This window comes from Olea europaea, unplaced genomic scaffold (assembly GCF_002742605.1).
Source record: "Olea europaea var. sylvestris unplaced genomic scaffold, O_europaea_v1 scaffold707, whole genome shotgun sequence".
Classification (NCBI taxonomy): Eukaryota; Viridiplantae; Streptophyta; class Magnoliopsida; order Lamiales; family Oleaceae; genus Olea; species Olea europaea.
In genome coordinates this window covers 140,703-161,404 of record NW_019265467.1, presented here as the reverse complement: position 1 = coordinate 161,404, position 20,702 = coordinate 140,703, and the positions used below count along the sequence as shown (strand labels likewise).

At 38.9% G+C, this 20,702-nt stretch overlaps 2 protein-coding genes across 2 annotated transcripts; one reads left to right on the top strand and one right to left on the bottom strand.

Annotated features, from left to right (window-relative positions):
- The first annotated feature begins 11,963 nt into the window (after positions 1–11,963).
- On the top strand, positions 11,964–13,028 carry LOC111390726. Its single transcript, XM_023015818.1, has one exon. The coding sequence runs from the start codon at positions 12,017–12,019 to the stop codon at positions 12,683–12,685; it is 669 nt and encodes a 222-aa protein (XP_022871586.1). The 5' UTR covers positions 11,964–12,016; the 3' UTR covers positions 12,686–13,028.
- A 207-nt stretch (positions 13,029–13,235) lies between these two features.
- On the bottom strand, positions 13,236–18,750 carry LOC111390725 (protein NUCLEAR FUSION DEFECTIVE 4-like). The gene is made up of 3 exons (XM_023015816.1): positions 18,211–18,750; positions 15,384–16,297; positions 13,236–13,937 (listed from the first exon to the last, which is right to left on the bottom strand). The coding sequence occupies exons 1-3, from the start codon at positions 18,733–18,735 to the stop codon at positions 13,472–13,474; spliced, it is 1,905 nt and encodes a 634-aa protein (XP_022871584.1). The 5' UTR covers positions 18,736–18,750; the 3' UTR covers positions 13,236–13,471.
- Positions 18,751–20,702: the final 1,952 nt, after the last annotated feature.

The window sequence follows — 20,702 nt, the reverse complement described above, 5'->3', positions numbered from 1 at the left end:
GCGGTTTAGGGCCTTAACCAAATCTTTAGTTTTTATGTCTCTCCGCCTAGCCCCTTGGGCAATGCCGACTATCGAGCGTGTAGTCTAGCGGTTTAGGGCTTTAACCAAAATTTTGATTTTTATGGCTCTCCGCCTAGCCCCTTGGGCTATGCCGATTGTCGAGCGCGTAGTCTATCGGTTTAGGGTTTTAACCAAATTTTTTATTTTTATGGCTCTCCGCCTAGTCCCTTGGGCTATGCCAACCGACAAGCGTGTGATCTAGCGGTTTAGGACCTTAACCAATTTTTTTATTTTCATGGCTCTCCAGGGCGTGGTCTAGCGATTTAGGGCCTTAACTAAATTTTTGATTTTTATGGCTCTCCGCCTAGCCCCTTAGGTCATGTCGACTGTAGAGAAGTGGTCTGTCGGTTTAGGGCCTTAGCCAACTTTTTGACTTTTCAAGGTTCTCCACCTTACCGTGTGGGCTATGTTGACCGTAAAGAGGTGGTCTGACGGTTTAGGGCCTTAGCCAACTTTTTGACTTTTTAAGGCTCTTCGCCTAGTCGCGTGGGCTATGTCGACCGTAGAAAGGTGCTCTGGCGATTTAGGGCCTTAGCCAACTTTTTGACTTTTCAAGACTCTCCGTCTAACCGCGTGGGTTATGTCGACCATTGTCTTCACAGGATGAACGTAGAGATTCAAGATTGCCTGTTAGCATAAAAAATACTAGGATTCGTGGGCTCAGTAGGCGCACCGGGACGTCCCAACTAGGTTGGCCTTTCCGTAGCGCCCTCATCATCTGCCACTGCCAAGGTCTTTCATTGAATAAGACAAGCTATTACACCTAAGGGTGCCTTTGTGATGCGTTACATGGAGAAAATGAACAATGCAACCTATAATTTGCGGGTCTACTGATAGTACTTTTTGAGATGTTCTGCATTCCATGGCTATCCTATGGCTTCCATTTCATATCTTTCAGACTATAGGCCCTTTTCCGAGGCTATGAATTACTTCATATGGCCCTTCCCAATTAGGCCCGAGCTTCGGTGGAGGTGTCCTGCTGTGGCTGCATCTTTTAGTACAAGATTCCCTGGTTGAAAAACTCTAGATCTTACCCTTCAGTTGAAATATTCAGCGGCCCTTCGTTCATCATTTATCTTTTGCTTATGAGCTTCTGTCTCCCATCCATCTCTGAGATTTTTAGTTGCCTTCTCTGCTTCCTCCGCATCGACGTACTTGCCTCCCTTCTTCAACAAATCATGCATCGACTCCGGGGAAATTCTTGGAAAGTGACATCTTAAAGGCCTAGTTTCGCGTTCCATTCATCAAGGTGGTAACCACTGCGGACATTTGTAAGTCCTTTATGCCAAGAGTCGCACAGCTAAACCTAGCTAAGTATTCCTGCAATGGCTCATCCTTCTCCTGTACGACCTGCATCAACCCAATGGTCACCTTCCTCTTCCTCTTGCTGCTTAGGAAGTAAGCCACAAAGCTCCAAGAGAGCTCATCAAACGTCTTGATTGACCGCGGGGCCAAGGTTGCTACCCAGTCCCTGGCCTCCCTCTTGTGTGTGGGGAGAAGGGCCGGCACATCACTACGTCCGGGGCCGCGTAAAGTCTCATCAGATCTACAAAGGTCCGCAAGTGGTCAAGCGGATCAGTGACTCCGTCATATGCTTTTATCATGGGTTGTTTGAAGCCTTTACGTAAGGGGACCGCCATGATCTCAGGTGCAAACGGGTCTTCCTCCAAAACCATTTGCCTCCGCCTATCCTTCATCTTGGATAGTGCATCATCTATCTTTAGGGCCATGATTTTTTCCATCTTTTGTTCCAGGTCCACCATGGCCTACAGGGGCTACTGAGCTACAACCACTGGAGCTCCCAAATCTCCCGTCGCCTGCTGAACGATGGGTGGAACTACCGTGGGTGGCGCTTGAGGCGGCTGCTGGTTTGTCACTTTTGTTAGGCTCAATGGGGGGACCGCGGCTCTCTGCGACTGGTTTTGTAAGAGTGCCATCATTGTTGCCAATTGAGTCTCCAAAGTGCTCAATTGACTCTGCGTCACATATTATGGGGCGGCAGTGGTTCGTGACCCCTCGTAACTGACTCTGACTCCGTCGTATTCCCAACCAAATGAGTATCACTCCTTGTTCTTCTTCTCGACATAGCTCTTTAGTTCAAAAATTCCCACAGACGGTGCCATTGAAATGGTTAAGGAAAGAACCTCTGTGCCCTCCTGGCGGTGTAGGTGCTTCTGCCGTTCCGATGACCAATTGTTATCTACAAAAGTGAGGTCGGGGCTTTATCCCCCGTTGTACATCCGGCGTGAGAATTAATATCGAATTATGGAGACTTAGGAAAGGAGAGAGGACTTTGGGCGGATGAGTTGCCCAATGTACTATGGGCGTATCATACGACCCCATGAAAATCGACTGGTAAAACACCTTTTAAGTTGTCATCCAGGATGGAGGTAGTTGTCCCCGTCGAAATTTTAAGTGAGACTGGTCGAATGAAAACCAACTAGCTTAACGTCCCAGCCACGAGGGTGAAACTCAACTTACTCGAACGGGCTAGAGAAAGGGCAGCAATAAGGATGCCAGCATACAAGCGAAGGGGCATCGAAGTGAACCCGGACAAAATTCAGGCAATACTGGAAATGAAAAGCCCCACTAGTAGGAAGGAGGTCAAGAGACTAACAGGGCGAGTAGCCGCTTTAAATCGTTTCATGAGCGGGGCAGCGAACAAATGCTATCACTTCTTCAAGGCTATAGGGGGTTCCTGCAATTTTGAGTGGACCCAGGAATGTAAAGAGTCACTTAGGTGCCTGAAGCAGTCATTACAAGAGCCCTCGATCTTGACCAGTCCATGCCCCGGGGACGTGTTAAGTCTCTACTTGGCAGTCTTACCACGGGCAGTCAGCACGGTGCTGGTGAAAGAATTCTCAAAGGCACAAAAATCGGTCTACTATGTGAGCCAAGTATTGAGAGGCATGGAGGTAAGATACTGCCTAGTTGAGCAGCTAGTTTTTGCATTAATTGTCGCAGTTAGAAAGCTAAGACCATACTTCAATCTCACACGATACAAGTAATGACCGACCAACCTATCAAGCAGATCCTACATCGACCAGAAACCTCTGGGACGTTGCTGAAATGGGCAATCAAGTTAAGCGAGTTTGATATTGAGTTTAGGCCAAGGACGGTTGCTAAGGCACAGGCTCTAGCGGACTTCATCGCTGAGCTCACCATTCCGCCTGAGCACTCGCTAGGGGAACAAACAGATTGGAAAATTTTCGTGGACGAATCTTCGAACGATGAGGGATCCAGGGTGAGGATCATGATGATAGGGCCAAATGGTGAAGAATTGGAATACTCACTGCGTTTCGAATTCCCAGCCACGAATAATGATGCCGAGTATGAGGCGGTGATCAGCAGTTTAGGACTGGCAGCCAGACTTGGGGTAATTTCAGTAGAAATTTGCAGTGATTCTCAGTTAATAGTCGGGCAAGTGACGGAGGATTTCGAAGCAAAAGACGGAAAGATGTCAGCATATTTGATGGAGGTCAAAAATTTGCAGAAGGGATTCGCCAGGTTTAAACTAACAAAGGTCCCCCCGAAAAGACAATGAGCGGGCGGACACATTGGCTAAGCTTGCATCCACTAATCCCAGACATCTGCCTCGCACAGCAAACGTGTAAATCCTGATATGACCTAGCATCCAGTAGTAAATCCTGCGAAGACCTAGCATCCAGTAGTAAATCCTGCGATGACCTAGCATCCAGTAGGTGGTCAATGTTGTAAATGTCGAGCATGGGGAAAGTTGGATGGACCCGTTGATTGAATATCTCAAAAAGGACAAGCTGTCGGAGAATGCTTTCGTGGCAAGAAGGCTAAGGGCTCAGGCAGCTTAGTTCGCCATCATGGATGGACTGGTTTACAAGCGAGGTTTCACAATTTCGTATTTAAAATGTCTGCAGCCGAAAGAAGCATGAGAGGTACAAATTGAGATACATGTAGGAATTTGTGGCAACCACCAAGGGGCAATCGCCCTCGCACTCAAGGCACTACGACAAGAATATTATTGACCTAGCATGAAGGAAGATGCCTAGGAGTTGGTGAGGAAGTGCGATGCATGTCAATGCCATGGAAATTTGATCTACATTCCTGCAGACAGCAGTTTTTGGGGTGTGTCCTTTTTTCCAATGGGAGATGGACATCTTAGGGCCTTTGCCCCTAGCCAAGGGGCAAAGGAAATTCTTTCTAGTCGCCATAGACTACTTCACTAAGTGGGTGGAGGCTGAGCCCTTGGCCACCATCATAACAACCAAGGTGCAGGGTTTCGTTTGAAAAAATATAATATGCAAGTTTGGCATACCCAGAGTAGTCATTACAGATAATGGCAAATAATTCGACAATCACAATTTTAAAGCCTTCTGCACAAGCTACCACATCGACCACATGTTGACTTCAGTCGCTCACCCTCAGTCAAATGGACAAGCTGAAGTGACCAATCGAACTATACTATGGGATCTGAAAACAAGGCTGGAAAAGGAGAAAGGACTTTGGGCGGACGAGTTGCCCAATGTACTATGGGCGTATCATACAACCCCACGGAAATCGACTGGTGAAACACCTTTTAAGTTGTCATTCGGGATGGAGGCAATTGTCCCCGTCAAAATTTTAAGTGAGACTGGTCGAATGAAAACCAACCAGCTTGACATCGCAGCCATTAGGGCGAAACTCGACTTACTCGAAGGGGCTAGAGAAAGGGCAGCGATAAGAATGTCAACATACATTAAGGAAAGAACCTTCGTGCCCTCCTGGCGGTGTAGGGTGCTTCTGCCATTCCAATGACCAATTGTTATCTGCAAAAGTAAGGTCAGGGCTTTCTCTTCCGTTGTACCTCTGGCGTGAGAATTAGTATCGAATTATGGAGAGTTAGGAAAGGAGAAAGGAGATATTCAAATAACCAAAGTTTTTCCAAGATTTTTACCTGTTTCACCTTTTGGAGTATTTATAGGCGACACGTAACCTCTTCCACTGCCCCTACGTTCTTAGTGGGTAACCTCTGCCCTTTTCAATTTTCGATCGTGTTCGAAACAACTGTCGCGTGATCTCTACCCAAGTTGTGATTTCTGGCTAAGTGTTGTATTGGCCGCGTAGTGGTGATGAGCCCTATGGCGGTCGATATCCCGGAATAGGTATAGCGCACCTAGGGTTTCGACGTCTGGCGTGGGCGCAGAACGCCTAGGAGGTCGATGTCCTGGCATGGGTACAAAGCACCCATGGGGGTCGACGCCCGGCATGAGTGTAGAGCGCCTAGGAGGTCGACGTCCCGGTGTGGGTATAAAGCGCCCATGGGGGTCGACGTCTTAGCATGGGTGTTGTATGCCCATGGGTGGTGTGGGCTATTAGAACCCATATCTTGTTAGTGGTTGTAGGTCATTAGTGATGTCCAATATCATTAGCCCCTCTACCCCTTGTCGATATTTATCGGTAAGGGATAGCATCTATTCTCCTTTCACATGCCTTCGAATTTTTTTTTTAATTAGTACTCAACCACAGTTGGCTCAATATGAATGGGTAGAGCGGTCTAGGTGGCATTGGGTAGTGACAACTCTACACATGGCATTTCTTAAGATTTTTACTTGTTTCGCCTTTTGGAGTATTTATAGGCGATTGAAGTCATGTGAAGGCCGGGCGGTTATGGTGCCACGTGTCCCACATAACTTCTTCCACTGTCCCCACGTTCTTAGTGGGTAACCTCTGCCCGTTCAACTGCCAGTCGTGTTCGCAACAACCGTTGCGTGATCTCTACCCAAGTTGTGATTTTTGGCTAAGTGTTGTATTGGCCGCTTAGTGGTGATGAGTCCCATAGCGGTCGATATCTCGGCATAGGTATAGCGCGCCTAGGGGTTCGACGTCTGGCGTGGGAGCAAAGCGCCTAGGGGGTCGATGTCTAGGCATGGATGCAAACTGCCCATGGGGGTCGACGCTCGGTGTTCACGAAATAATTCTTTCGATTTAAAATTACCGCAAGTGTACGGTTCGTAACAAGTAATAAAGTGGATTTTTAAAAGTCCGAATATCGTCCCTCAGAGATTGAGTAGTTCAATTCTATATAATCTAACCTTAACCGAATCTAATAGAGTGAAAATATGGTCTAAATGCAAAAAGCCCTAATTTCAATTAAAAACCCTAATTTCACTAAAAATCCTAATTTCTATTGAAAACCCTAGTTTCTCAATTAGAAACCCTAATTTCGAAATTTCTCTAATTTAAACGACGCAAACACTCAAGTAAATGAAATTATGCAAATTCAAAAGCTAATTTATGGAAATTAATCAAACTAAAGTCACTAGGATCACGAATCCCCAATTGAAGTTATAAAAAACCCTAATTTCATAAAATTAATGATTCGATGAAAATTTGCCAATTCAATGTTCCTAATTCTATCCAATATACTTTCTCGATATATATTAGACCTATTCTTGTACACCACCAGCCTATATCTCTATGGATGATGCAAACATACAAGAATGCATGTAGTTTTGTGAACAATTTAAGAATTGCATAAAACATAGGGGTATATCTCTATCCCCTATCGGACCCTATGTTAATTTACACCTTATCGAACCTATTCCACTTCTCTCGAATGTAAGAAACAAGTCATTAACACTCACACAATCATTGGCCACTAATTGCGGAAGAAAATTAATGCATGTAAATCAATCAAATTATTCAAACGAATCTTTATATTAAATTCATGAAATATAGAATTAAAATAACAAACAACGGTTCATCAATCACCTAGTAATTAAAAATCTAGCCTAGCATAATGGGAAATAAAGAAAAACAATAATTAAAATCAAGGAAGAACATCACCCAATTGATTCTTCAAGTGAAATCTTGAATCTTGAAATGGATTGCCTCGTTTTTGCCTTGTTCTTCCTCTCCAAATCCTATTCCCCCTCTTTATGTTTCAGGGTCGTCTGGTATTTATTGGAGGTGGAATTAGGTTAAGGAAGTCGCCCAAAACCTTACTAAATCGTGTTTGAGTCGAATAAGGAAATCTAAGATTTCGTCACATTTTTATACCATGCGACCACATGGTATAAAGCCATGCTACCGCATGGTTCAGAAGTTTCAGTCCAGATTTTTTCCTGTACTGCCTTGTGCGATCGCAAGGAATTATAACCATGCGGCCGCATGGTTATAGAAATTTTTCCGTCGAATAGCTTTCAGCATTTTGGTCATAACTTTCTCTACCAATCTCCGATTGAAGTGATTCAAAGTGAATTCGGAAGAAAACTCAAAGATATACACTTTTGATAGAAATAGGCTTCCTCAAATACGGATGTTTACTATGCCAAAAATGGATCTCAAGTAGAGACTCAAAATCACCAGCATAACTTTTTCGCCTAGAAGTTGATACTTGATAATACTTCGACTATATTTCACCTCTTGACTCCTTTCCTCATCCGATTGACCTCTAACACTCTTGAATCTTCATTCCATTTCCCGTCTCATCTATGAATTATTTGCAACTTGGTCCCCGAACTATCGCTTTGTTCCGTTTTGGTCATTTTTCGGCTCTTTTCTTCTGAATTCCATCTTTTCCATAGAAACACCTACATTGCATGAATTTAACGAGATTAAGTCATAATTCAATTAATTTTTCCATATTTAAGTCATGTTTGTGGGCTAAATAAGCGATTAAAAACACACTTATCACCCAGCATGGGTGTAGAGCGCTTAGGAAGTCGATGTCCCGGTGTGGGTGTAAAGCGCCCACGGGGGTCAACGTCTTAGCATGGGTAGTGTGGGCTGGCAGAACCGATATCTTGTTAGTTGTTGTAGGTAATTAGTGATGTCCAATATCATATAATATATACAATTCATTGTACTCTTTACACATTGTTCAAATATATAATGTATTTGATTTTCAAGTATATGGCTTACAATTGATTTTGATAAATTAAATCATCATGTATAATGAAGACAAGATTCAATCATACACATAACCTTATAGACCATGTTTGATTTCAACCTTTTTTTTAAAACTATACACGAGGAAGAATTTCATTGTACACAATTCATCGTGCTCTACTAATAATGTTCAAATATATCGTAATTAGTTTAAAATAATGCGACTTTCAATAATCCATAATGCAAGATGAGACATGAATCAAACATCTAACATTGTAAACCGTGTTTAGTTTCGACCTATTTATAAAACGAATAAGTGAAAGCATAATGTAAACCGTCGTTCTAAACGAGATGTCAATCAAACATGTAACCTTATAAGTTAAATCATATTGTATAACATTTTATATTGTGTTTGGTCTGCTTTCAAAATATTCCATTTTAAAAAATGTATAGAAAAATTAGTATATAATGAAAAAAGAGATATAAATCTGTAAAATGGCTCCAGTCATTTTAAACTACTTCAGTCGTTTTCTTGTTACAACTGAAAATGACTCCAATCGTTCTAAACGACTGTAGTCGTTTTAAGAGAAAATGATTGCAGTCGTTTAAACGACCCATGGGTCATTTTTCATTCATCATTTGTTATATAAAATAAAAGAGCATGAAAAAAATGTCCAACATTCATAAAACACAAATTATGTATGAATTATGATAAAAACTCATAACATAAAGCACACATTGTATTATATATATGTGGGGGGGAGGGGGATCGTGCTCTAGTATACCACATTCAATTTTTAAGCATACGACTTACAATTAATTTGATAAATTAAACCATTGTGTATAATGAAAGAGACAACTGAACTTCTAACCTTTTAGAATGTATTTGATTTCAACCTATTTCGTTCAAAATGTATGGGAAGATGAACTTTGTTATTACAACTCATCGTGCTCAACTATACGTAGTTCGAGTATATCGTATTCAATCTTAAGTATGCCTTTTACAATTGGTTTCGATAAGTTAAAACATCGTTTATAATGAAAAGCGTGACAATCAAAATTTTAACCATTTAAACCGTGTTTGATTTTAACGTATTTCGTGTAAAAACATATGGGAAGGTGAACTTCATCGTCATACCCCACTACACACTTTTCAGATATATTGCATTCGATTTTTATGCATACGACTTATATTTTTATTTCGATAAATTGAATCATCATGTATAACAAAAGATGATATGTCAGTTAAACATCTAAAGATTGTGTTAGATTTCTACTTATTTCATTTAAAAAGAAGTCTAGAAAGATGAACATCGTTTCATACAATCCATTATGCGTCACTGCACACAATTCAAGTATACCATATTTGATTTTTAATTACATGAATTACAATTGATTTTGAACAAGTTAAACTATCATTTATAATGAAAGAAAAGATGTCTTTCAAACTTCTAACATTTTAAAATATGCTTGATTTCAACCTATTTCATTTAAAAACATATAGGAAGGGAAACTCATCACTGTACTCCATTACACATTGATCAAGTATATCATATCAGTATTTAAGCATACAAATTACAATTGGTTTCGGTAAGTTCATGTATAGTGAAAGACTAGAGGCTAATCAAGTAAGGAACCTTTTAAGCCATATTTGATTTCAATCTGTTTCATTTAAAAACGTATTGGAAAATGAAGTTCGATGTATACAGTTTATCGTGCTCCACTTCACATTGTTTAAGTATACCGTATTCCATTTTAAGTATGTGACTTACAATTAATTTTGAATAGGTTAAACTATTATGTATAATAAAAGGTAATATATCATTCAAACTTGAAAGTGATAAATGAAAAACGATTACAATCTTCAAAAATGACTGTAGTCATTTTTCTTTTAAAAAATGTTTTTGATTGTTATCTAAATAGATTTTCTATTTGTCGTCGCGACCATACAAATCACAACCAGAGGCTTTTATGAAATAAAAAACAACTATAGTCGTTTTAAATGACTGTAGTTGTTTTTCTCATAAAATGACTAAAGTTGTTTTAAATGACTATAGTCATTTTTCGTTGTTCATTTTTTCTTGAAAATGTTATAGAAAGGATATTATAGTCATTTATGTAAAGGGCATTTAAGACTTATGAACAATATAGAAAAGGATAATTTACACATTTTAGAATAAAAAAGGCCTTAAAGTAAGTTAGGCCTCAAAAAGTTTTGAAGGGCTTGACTAGGCCTTTTTAAAAAATCCCCCCAATTAAAAGATCTGAGTAATCACATGAATTGCAAATTCGTTAATAATATATATACGTTTGTACACCGGTTTATCCCATAATGGTCAACAGCCTTATCCCAGGGATTTTTATTTTATTTATTTACTTTTTTTTAATTAACATTTGGCTCATGCAATTAAAAGGCAGGGACTTATCTACCCAGGATTTTAATCACCAAGCTCTTTTTCAAATTTAATTTTTTCAAAGTCAATTTTAATTACATATTCTTCTAATCAGATAATTTTATACGGAGATCCATAATTTTTCCTACCTTTTATCCATATGTTTTTCAAAAATTCACTTTTCACAAAATTACTACTCAAAAAATAAAAATCAAACCAGGGTTAATTGTTGCGATATTTTTGTTGGCTTGTCCCCTTTCTAGTTTGCCAAATTGAAACTAACCAGTATTTAGGCTTTAATGCTATTTATGTAGTTTGGACTTTGGCCCAAAATGTTATGGGTAGTTCTATGAGCCTACCACTGCAACTTGCATGTTAGTAAAGCACTTGGTTTCTTGAATTATGATTGAAGGTGAAAATATTGCATATTTTATACGACATATTCTATTATTGCTGAAACAACACAATTAACGATCAAATATTTATTTAGTCGTTGAATATAATCGTCAACTTCTCTTTACCGACCACTGAACATCGTAATGAATTTCAACTTCTCTTTACCGACCACTGAACATCGTAATGAATTTAGTCCTAGAACATTATCAACGACGACATATTTACAATTTCTTGGATCATTGATTATGATATTTTTTGTATTGTTATAAGTTACTTATATAGATAAATATAATTCTTAAAGTTACTTTTTATACTTATCCATCTTACTAGCAGAGTTTTCTTAGGAATCAAAGTCAACCCTCCCACTTTAGTACAAGCAGTATTTTGGCAAAGAAAAAAGAAGGCTTACATAGTGCAAGTAATTGTTACTTTCACGTGGTCAGGAGGGGTTGTTAGTAATAATTAATGAGTAGTTAACATTAAACCAAATTCAATGCAAATTTAGTAAGTGTAATTAAAAATCCCTACCTAACTTTTGAAAATCTAATTTAAGAGGACCAAACGTCTTGGTTTTCCCAACTACCATTTGAATTCCACATAACGAGATGATAAAGATATTATTTTTGCATCTATCATCTTACCCCACAGCATTCATGCACATTACTTTCAAGCACAGTTTCTACTTCTCCCACTCAGATTTTTTCCCTTGCATAATTAATACATACATTGTCACAATAATAACGAACGGCTTAAGTAATTAGACGAGATGAGTAACATGGTATGCAAAAGATTCAACTTCAAGTCTAGCTGCTATATGTTTATAAAAATTATGCACGTGCTAGAATTTTATTTAGAAACAAATTTAACGGGCACACAAGGAGGCGTATTGAAGATAAAATTTAAACGAATACAAGAGGCCTATATTTAGTAGTTTAATGATTCAAATGGGATGGTTAACAAAATGGGATGTGTTACACGAACATAGAGCTTGACACGACGATTGACATAGCACTCACACATCGGGAGGTCGACATTATTTTATTTATGGGGTCCCACACTTCGACTATGAGTGCCATGTCAACCGCCATATCAACGGCTATGTTCGTTTGGCTTTTTCCTAACAAAATTAAGTCTTTTTGGTTGACCACATGAATCCGTTTCTACCACTATATTCAATTCATTGTGAAATCAACCGTCTACTTTTTGCCTTCTAACATGTTGTATAACGATTATATCGCTCTTATGGGACCGGACGGGAGACTTCTTGCATATAAATACAAGTCTTTGTGTTACTTACCCAATCTGTGGGCAAGTAGCTAGCCATGGACTGGTATTCATGGCTCTCAAAAACTAATCTGCACCCAACTTTTGTTTATGAATATGGTCTAGTTTTCACTCAAAATCAGCTTCAACAAGAGGATTTACCCTATTTCAACCATGAATTTCTCCAAAGCATTGGCATCTGTATAGCCAAACACAGACTGGAAATTCTCAAGCTTGCAAGGAAGGAATTAAAGGGAAGCCTATATGGCTTTTCCAGGTTTATTGTTGCAATAAACAAAACCAAAAGGCTCTTCTCCAAGAATATTGGAAAATGGGGTTCTCTTCAAAAAGAATCCGGCCAAATACCCATTTCACAGCTCACTCCTTACAGAATTCAATGGCCTGATAAGGAGAAGAAATTGAAATCAGGGCCTTTGGACAGAAGAGGGCAAGAAAAGTTCGCGCTGACAAGCAGAAGTCTGAGCATATCTGGGCCTTTAGGTGGCAAGATGCAGGCAAATTGTACCCCAATTGTTACTAGGCCCATATATGGAAGGGGAAAAGAGAGGATGGGATTTTTCTGTAGAAGCCCAACTGTATCTGGGCCTATAGATGGTTGGGAATTGAGCCCAGAAGTTAGGTACAGTGATAAGGGAATGACTGGGGATGAACATGATGGGGATCAGTCACTATGGTCTTTAATGTTTCAAGATATGAAACCAACTTGAAGAGTGTGGGCAATTTGGAGGTTTATAAACTTTTGAAAAGAGCTTAAAAGCTGCTTTTCCTTTTTCATTTTTTTTTTTTCTTTTTCTTTCCTGGCAGTCGCTTTTTACACGCCACCAACGAAAATCACTTGTGAGTAGCTTTTAAACTCGGTTAAGCATGATTCTAGGTTGCATTTAGTTTTTTCGTGATAGTACTGCATTGGTATTTTGTCCAAAACCACTAGAAGTGTGCGTACAAGGTGAACTAGACAACCTCGTAAGTTGAACTCCAGTACAGACTGTCCTATCCTTTATTTTGTGTTTGTATTACCTTTTAATGAAAGTGAGCCTCATTTCAATACTACTTGTTGCTTATTTTGATAATCAAAATAAGTCATCGTCTATGCCCGAATAAATGATTGTTCGGTTTTTTCTTCCAATGCTGGAAATTCATATAAGTGACGGCAACAGCACTTCTTACCGAGAAAGATTTCCATATATTTATAGACTAGCCTTAAAAATGCAAATAATGATACATTCAATAAGGAAATCTAAACATTACTGGACAGTGTTAAAGATAAAAGTGGTCAGGATTTATTCATTATAGTGGGATATTCCCAATAGTGCATATCAGACATGCTCAAATGCTTAAAATGCTCGTTATGATCCTGAACCTGAAGCATAAGAACCTCGGCTAGAAAACTAAACTCTGGTGGTGGTGCTACGAAATATATGGGTAGCATCATCAAGGCCTGCACAGGCACCAATACACAGCTGATAGTCCCTATCCCCATTCATTTTGGTCCATTAGTGGTTTGAACTTTGAGGTAACCTGAAGGATCCTCCAGCATACAGCATTTGATAAACGGGTTTTATCCGCCATGTCAAAACAATGCTAAGTGCAGAGCCAACACAGCAGACACCGGCCAAAATCAGAAAGGTGAGCCTAAAGCAATCCGGACCCAAGCAAGTAGAAGAATGTTGGTTCGCTGCCTCTTTATCATATAGATGTCCAGCAAGTAAACCCGAGAATAGATAGGCACCAATTGGATTACCCAGTCCCATGAGATTCGAAATAATACCAAAGTGTTTAAGGCCAAAAAGCTCAGAGACTGCAGGGGTAATGACAGAACCGTGAATGCCATAGCAGATTCCAAGCAACAACGTTGCAGCATAAAGAGTACCATCAAGAGCTGAAGCAAAGAGAAGGTATGTCACTACCATTGTTACTTGTGCAACTACAATCCAAACTGTCCTGGGGATTGCTTTTGATCTGCAAGTACATTTACATGGCAAATTATAGCATGTTACAAGATAAATATCGTAATGAAATACTATATTATGAGATAGCATTCTTCATCTTAGAACTATAAATTCAATATTGGAACAAGAAATGCCAAAAACAATAGGGAAATTTGGCTGAAGTACTCTTGTGCATAGGAATTGCAATGACAAGGAACCTAATATAGAGTTACAAATTAATATAAAAGGTAACATTTTTATACTAATTGCACAATCAGAAATAATGTAAGAAATCACAAAAAAAATCACAGATGATATCAAAAAATCTTTCCAAATCTTTAACGTCCCGTCAAAGTCAAGATAATTTTGGGAAAAGGTCAAGAGCTGTTGGATAAGAAAACCTAGTGAATAAGCTGAATGTGGTGAAAAGGGGGAAAAATACAATATTCTGTTGTTTAGGAAAAAAAAAAAAAAGAATATTATCTTGGATATATGGAAGAAACTTTTCGGTAACTCGTGACAATTTCTCATACTAAATCTTTTGTGTGTGTTCAATGTAAATCTTTATAATGCGTACTCAACTAATTCATCAAATGTTTAGAGGTACTTTTAAGGTGAATCTGAAAATAGTAGGTGTCAACATCATCTGCCTATGTTTTAAATAGCTGGTCCCGAGTATGGGTAAAAGGAGGAAGTTGTGGCAAGTCGACATGTAAACATTTTCAAATCTTATGACATGGATTCTAATACAAAAGGCAAGTTTTAGTTGCTTAAGATCTAATAGCTTTATATCTCCCAATAACTCTAGCAATGAACTGAATAGAGTGGCGAAAAAGATCCATGGAGTGGAACCCACATTTACTAGAACAAGACTTAGCCTCTATTTGTCCCCCTTTTTAAACAGTTCCTGGGGGAAAATGATTTTTTAAATAGTGATTTTTTGGCAGTATATATGGTCAAAATGTAGAAAAAAATTAAATTTACGTGCAAAATATTTTATCGCATGAATGTATGGTTGAAAATAAGTTTTGAGAAAAAAAAAGAGTTTCGATCATGAAATTTCGAAACATAATTTTTGAATTGGATCAGGACTTTCAATTGAATAAGTAATACAAATTGCAGGACGTATTGACTGAAGAGAAATTGCACGTGTCAAATGGGTCAAATACTTTGGCTTTTCCTGGATACTTGGATTCAAATACCCATGGGTTCCCTGTTTGCTTACTGGGAAACTCTCAAGTACGGTTCTAAGGAAGGAATTATCCTACCTATTCCGACCGGGGAGAATAGGCCATTCGCCAGGAAGATTCTTAAATTGAATGTGTGGTTAAAAATGAGTTTGAGAAAAAAAAAGTTTCGAAAAAAGGGAGACATACAGGGGCTTAGCTTCTTGTTGATATTTTCTTATTTTCGCCATCCCAACAATTTATTTCCTATTTCTTAAGTTTGCTATCTTAAATGGACAAGTTACCCTGACCTGACGAAATATTCAGAAGCCACACCTCCACCAAGGCGGCCGATAAAACTACAGAAGCTGAAGAGAGCTAACAGGAACTTTGTATCATTCATGTCTTGAGCTATTCCTATCTGTGCCAGGTTATTCAGAACAGTAATGCCAGTGCCAATCCCAACAAAGGAGATCAAGAAAAGAAGCCAGAAGTCAGCTTTGACCAAAGCTTCAGTGATGTTGAAATCGTCCCCTCTTCTAGGTTTCCTCTTTTTCCTCCTTATAGCACCTTCTCCTACAGCAAGAAGCATCTCCACATCAGTCATGTAGTCATTTTCGTGAAAACTTCCAAGGTTAGCTGCAGATGAAGATGGCGTCAAAAGAGGTTCCGTGTTATCCTTATTGCTATTTTCCTGATCTGAAGAATTTGCTGGTCCGACCTCTTGGCCGAGTTTGGCAGATTTACTGTGGTTGGAAGGGTAGAAAGTCATCTTTATGGGAATAGCAAGTGGAGCCATGAGGAGGAGAACCATAACAACGAGAAAAGTATAGGAAACAGGAGCGCTTAAAGTGAGCACATCATCCAAAATGGTAGTAATAAGCACATATATGCCAAGCACAATACTAGAAGCTTGGATGAAGAGAAAATGGCCTTTTTCCGAAGAATCATCCCCAGAAGCTGGAGTGCAAGGCCGAACAAAATACATCATCAAAAGGCATATAGCAGGAATACCGATTGCCAAGAACAATAATAGTTTAGTCGAAGAATCATGAAGCATTACGCTGTAAATTTCAGTATAAACAGCAGCACCAAGACCTGCATATCCTTTGATAATGCCAGAAACTGTTCCCCGACTAAGTGGGAAGTTTCTCATATTAGTCACGAGCACTGCTGTTCCGAACCAAGCAGTGCTATTTGTTGCAATGCATAAAGCAATCCACAACTGCCAGTGAACCAAGATTAGTTATGTTCCAGAAAAAGAAATAGTGAAAAACTTTTAACATGAAAACAGCTGGTAAATGCATGTATAATTGAACCATATTAAATAGAAGAAAAGAACATTGTGTGACATTTGAAAGATTAGATCATCTTACAAAAAAGAAAAAGTTGCAGGAAAATAAAACCAACCCAGTAACATGAGAAAAGCCATTGAGGAAAATGTTTAAAAAGATCTAAGTTTGAAAGAGGAATGAAAAAGAGCCTCATTTTTTAAAGTTTAGTAATCAAGTCTGCTTTATTCGTCATATATCTCAATATACCCTTTACCTTTCTTCTTTCGCACCCTACTGATCTTAACCAAACCACCTATACCGCGGCACCCTCCCTTCTCCTCCTTTTCCCATTGTCCCCACCCCCTTTCACCTTTACCTATTTTTATAATATTAGACTCCTCTGTTCCGTTCCTCTTACTCGAGAGTTTGGGAATCTCCTGAGTAAGTGGAAAAAATAGTGTAGTGAGTAAAAATAGGGGAGGGAAGGGGCTGTTAGGAGGACTCAAGGGTGATAGGGAAAGGGTGATTCAGGGCCATGACAGGGTTTTGAGGTGACAACAGTAGTGGGTCTAGGGGATGACCCGGGGGGGGGGGGGGGGGGCGGGGGGGGGGGGGGGCGGGGGGGGGGGGGGGCGGGGGGGGGGGGGGGCGGGGGGGGGGGGGGGCGGGGGGGGGGGGGGGCGGGGGGGGGGGGGGGCGGGGGGGGGGGGGGGCGGGGGGGGGGGGGGGCGGGGGGGGGGGGGGGCGGGGGGGGGGGGGGGCGGGGGGGGGGGGGGGCGGGGGGGGGGGGGGGCGGGGGGGGGGGGGGGCGGGGGGGGGGGGGGGCGGGGGGGGGGGGGGGCGGGGGGGGGGGGGGGCGGGGGGGGGGGGGGGCGGGGGGGGGGGGGGGCGGGGGGGGGGGGGGGCGGGGGGGGGGGGGGAGTAGGTGAAGAAGATGATAAGTTGGACTCGGAAAAAGTTCCTTCTATAAAATTCAACTAGGCCATTCTGAACTAGTTTGCAAAAGAGGGAGATTTTAATTGCTTCAAATGACTTGGTTACGTGAGTATATACAAGATTTCCGAACTGTGAATCTAAGCAAGCATATGCATGCATAATGTTTAAAGGTTGAGAGACCAGACCTTCACCATTCATATGTTTCTTCTTATCTCTAGTGAGGGCACCCCGTCCACTTTAACTAGTCCTTACAACATTGAAGACTTTAAATTTCATGACATACACAAGGCATGAATGATGATATTCCCAACTGGTTTCATATAGGAATCCCGTGCAAATTGTATGTTACTTTTATCAATATGCCTTTCATTTCTTAAACAAGGAGAATTTACTACGACCACTAAAAGAATTCAAACCCATGCTAAGCGTCTTTAATTTTTTATATCAGACGTGAACTACTTAATGTTTTGGTTAACTACTGAATATTATAACTGATTGGTAAATCTGAAAGTGTTGGAAAAATGCATAAAACAAATCCAAATTGAATAATAATTACACTAGTACATAACAATGTCAATATTATTTGAAGATGATTCTTGTAAAAGATTATTCAATCACACCACAAAGTATTATCTTGCCATTTCAAAATTATGACCTCAGCGAGCATTAAAATAGCTTGTTAGCAGTTCCTCGCTTCCCTTTCTTCGAAATTAATGTTATGGATTAAGTCTCAATTCCTCTGAAGACAGCAACACCAAACAGAATAAAAATCGAAACAAAGCAAAGCCAACCAATCTCCTATAATCATTTAAACAGTGTGAACTTTAGGTTGATCCGTGTCAAAAGGTACAGTACGATTAAGCTGGACACAGTCAACAACTTGGCAACATAAAGAAGTAAAAAAATTATAGAAAGAGAGAAACCGTACCAGCCAATAAGGCAAGGAGAGAACAGTACGGCTGAGTGTAAGCCAGAGGACTCCATAACCCAAAAAACAACAAAAAGAACCGATCAACAGAATCACCCAAGGTGGGAACTTGTTGCAGGCCAAACCAGGGAGGATCCCCATGTTTTCACCTATATCATTTGCCACTCCAAGTATAGTAAGTTGCTGCTGGTTGACTCCCAGAACCGATTTTAATGAATGAGAATACAGCGGAAAATTGTAGCCATTTCCAGCTGCTACTTGCACCCAAACTGCAGCTCCAAGTCCCACCCATGGCGGCCTAGTTCCCCCTTTCAATTCCACCATTTTTTTATTTTTTCTGAGCGTCAAAAAATGAAAATTTGGATAAAGAAAAAGCGTAGATAAGAGGGATCTAGATTCAGTAGAAGGGGAATTTGATAGCTGGTGGTGAAGGGTCCAAGGTAAATATATATTTTTGTCGTGGATTTGGTTGTCTGTCTCCCACGGATTTAAGGAGCACTTAGTGGTGGCAATAGCGGATTGCATTTCTCGCCCTTTCCCATTATTATGTCAAATGTTGTTGCTTTGTATGGGGCCCAACCAATATGGAAAACACTTACACTACGTATGAAAGTTTTGAAGAAATTAACTAAGCATAAGACATTTTAGATTGTATGTAGCTTAAAAAGTGAGCATTGGTGTATGTGATACCCAAAATTATAAATAGTTGAGATTAGTCTAATATTCTAAGCTCCCGTTTGGCTCCCATTATTTGAAATTTTAATGGTTGGAATAATTTTTTTTTTTTTTTGAATTTGTAGTTAAAAATGAAGAATATGTTTTGAGATTACATATAATATTATTTTATTGAAAATATATAATCGATAAGAAAATAGAGAAAATGAATATTTATGACATTTTACAAAAAAAAAGAAATAAAACCTACTGTGGGGTCTGGAGAATAATACGTCACTTGTCTTCCATCAAATCTTCACTACATTTGTCATGACAAGGATTTTAATTGTCAAAAGAACTAGGCCCAGGGTCGAAAAATTCAATTTGACTAGTTGAACAAGTTTGAATAACTAGACAAATATGATTCACAAGTACCACCATTTTTTATTTTTTTGTTTTTGTTTTCTTGTGGTGCGTGGCATAGTTTTAACAAAAGCAAAGTGCCCCGTAGTCTTTTTTTCAAAATATATTTTTCTCCTCTTATTTTCAACAATATATTTTCTATTAAAATAATATTACACGTAAAACAAAAATCTTTCCTTATTTTTCGATCACATATTTCACATCAATTTATTATTCTAAAATACATTTTTACATAAAAATGCCCATTAAACAATTTTTATTTAGTACGGCTCAATATTAGTGCTTGTTTGGATTAGCTTTTAAGTATTTATAAGTAGTGAGTCATAAATAATATGTGGTTAAAAAGTATATAATCAATTTATAAGCACTTAATTTCGAATAGGTCAGAAGGGAAATCATGTACAAAATTGGTCTACTTTCCTGTATTTAATTTTCATATTTCTTGGGTATATTTTATACTGTCAACAAATTTATGCTGTTTGGCCACTTTTTAATTGTACTAAAAGATTTTAATCTTTGTTAATTATTACACTTATGTAACTTTTTTCGTTGCATTTTTTACTTCGACCTTCCATTAATTAACATATTTTTATCATTGATGATGATGTATTAGTTGATCCATGATTTATGTTTCATCTTTCATTTGTCTCGAGAAATCTATCAATCAATTCTGAATGAAAGGATTTCAAAGAATCGATCTTCTTTTAGTTGTTGAATATTTCTTTGATTGATCAATTTAGGATCGATTCATTAAAAAGAATCAATACAATACATTTCTTATATACCCGTAAGTATCATATTGGATCTGAATCAGATTTCGATTCAATTTCTTCATTTTAAAAGTTCATAAGGATATTGTAAATAAAAAAAATAAAAAATATTATTCGTCCATTATATTTTAAATAAACAAAAATTTTAGCGAATACTAGAGTTCGATGAAATATTTGTAATTCATTTTAAATCACAAAAATAAAATATTTTTATGCAAATAATCCCCAATTATATATATTGTGCACCGCCCTTTCAGATTTGAGATATTTTTATATTGAAAATTATTTTAGTTTTCTTAGGTTAGCATATTGGGTTTTGTGGAACAAAAGGGATCTTGAAAAATCCAAGTGAAGATTCTTTAAGGATTAAAAAATTGCCCAATCAAGAGTGGCCAACGTAAATCTACATGGGACCTAACACTTGACAAACAAGTCGGAACTTACCTAGGATCGTAATTATTAAAACCACAAACACATGTTCCTAATTAATAAAAACATTAAAATTAAAATTTGTGTGATCCGATCTGAGAAAGTCATGACATGTGATCTTGATTCAAAAGAGTTGAATAATGAGTAATTTATTGTATTTCACATATTAGAACAACTCCCTATTTTACACTGTTTTTTAGGTTATAAAATGGCTAA

What these genes read in the sequence shown, in the direction of transcription:
- LOC111390725 (XM_023015816.1), bottom strand. Translation starts at nt 18,735, where the DNA reads ATGCAATCCGCTATTGCCACCACTAAGTGCTCCTTAAATCCGTGGGAG. An exon ending in TCTCCTTGCCTTATTGGCTG is followed by an intron (nt 16,298 to 18,210) that starts GTACGGTTTCTC and finishes GTTCACTGGCAG; the next exon opens with TTGTGGATTGCTTTATGCAT. An exon ending in GCTTCTGAATATTTCGTCAG is followed by an intron (nt 13,938 to 15,383) that starts GTCAGGGTAACT and finishes ATGTACTTGCAG; the next exon opens with ATCAAAAGCAATCCCCAGGA.
- LOC111390726 (XM_023015818.1), top strand. Translation starts at nt 12,017, where the DNA reads ATGGACTGGTATTCATGGCTCTCAAAAACTAATCTGCACCCAACTTTT.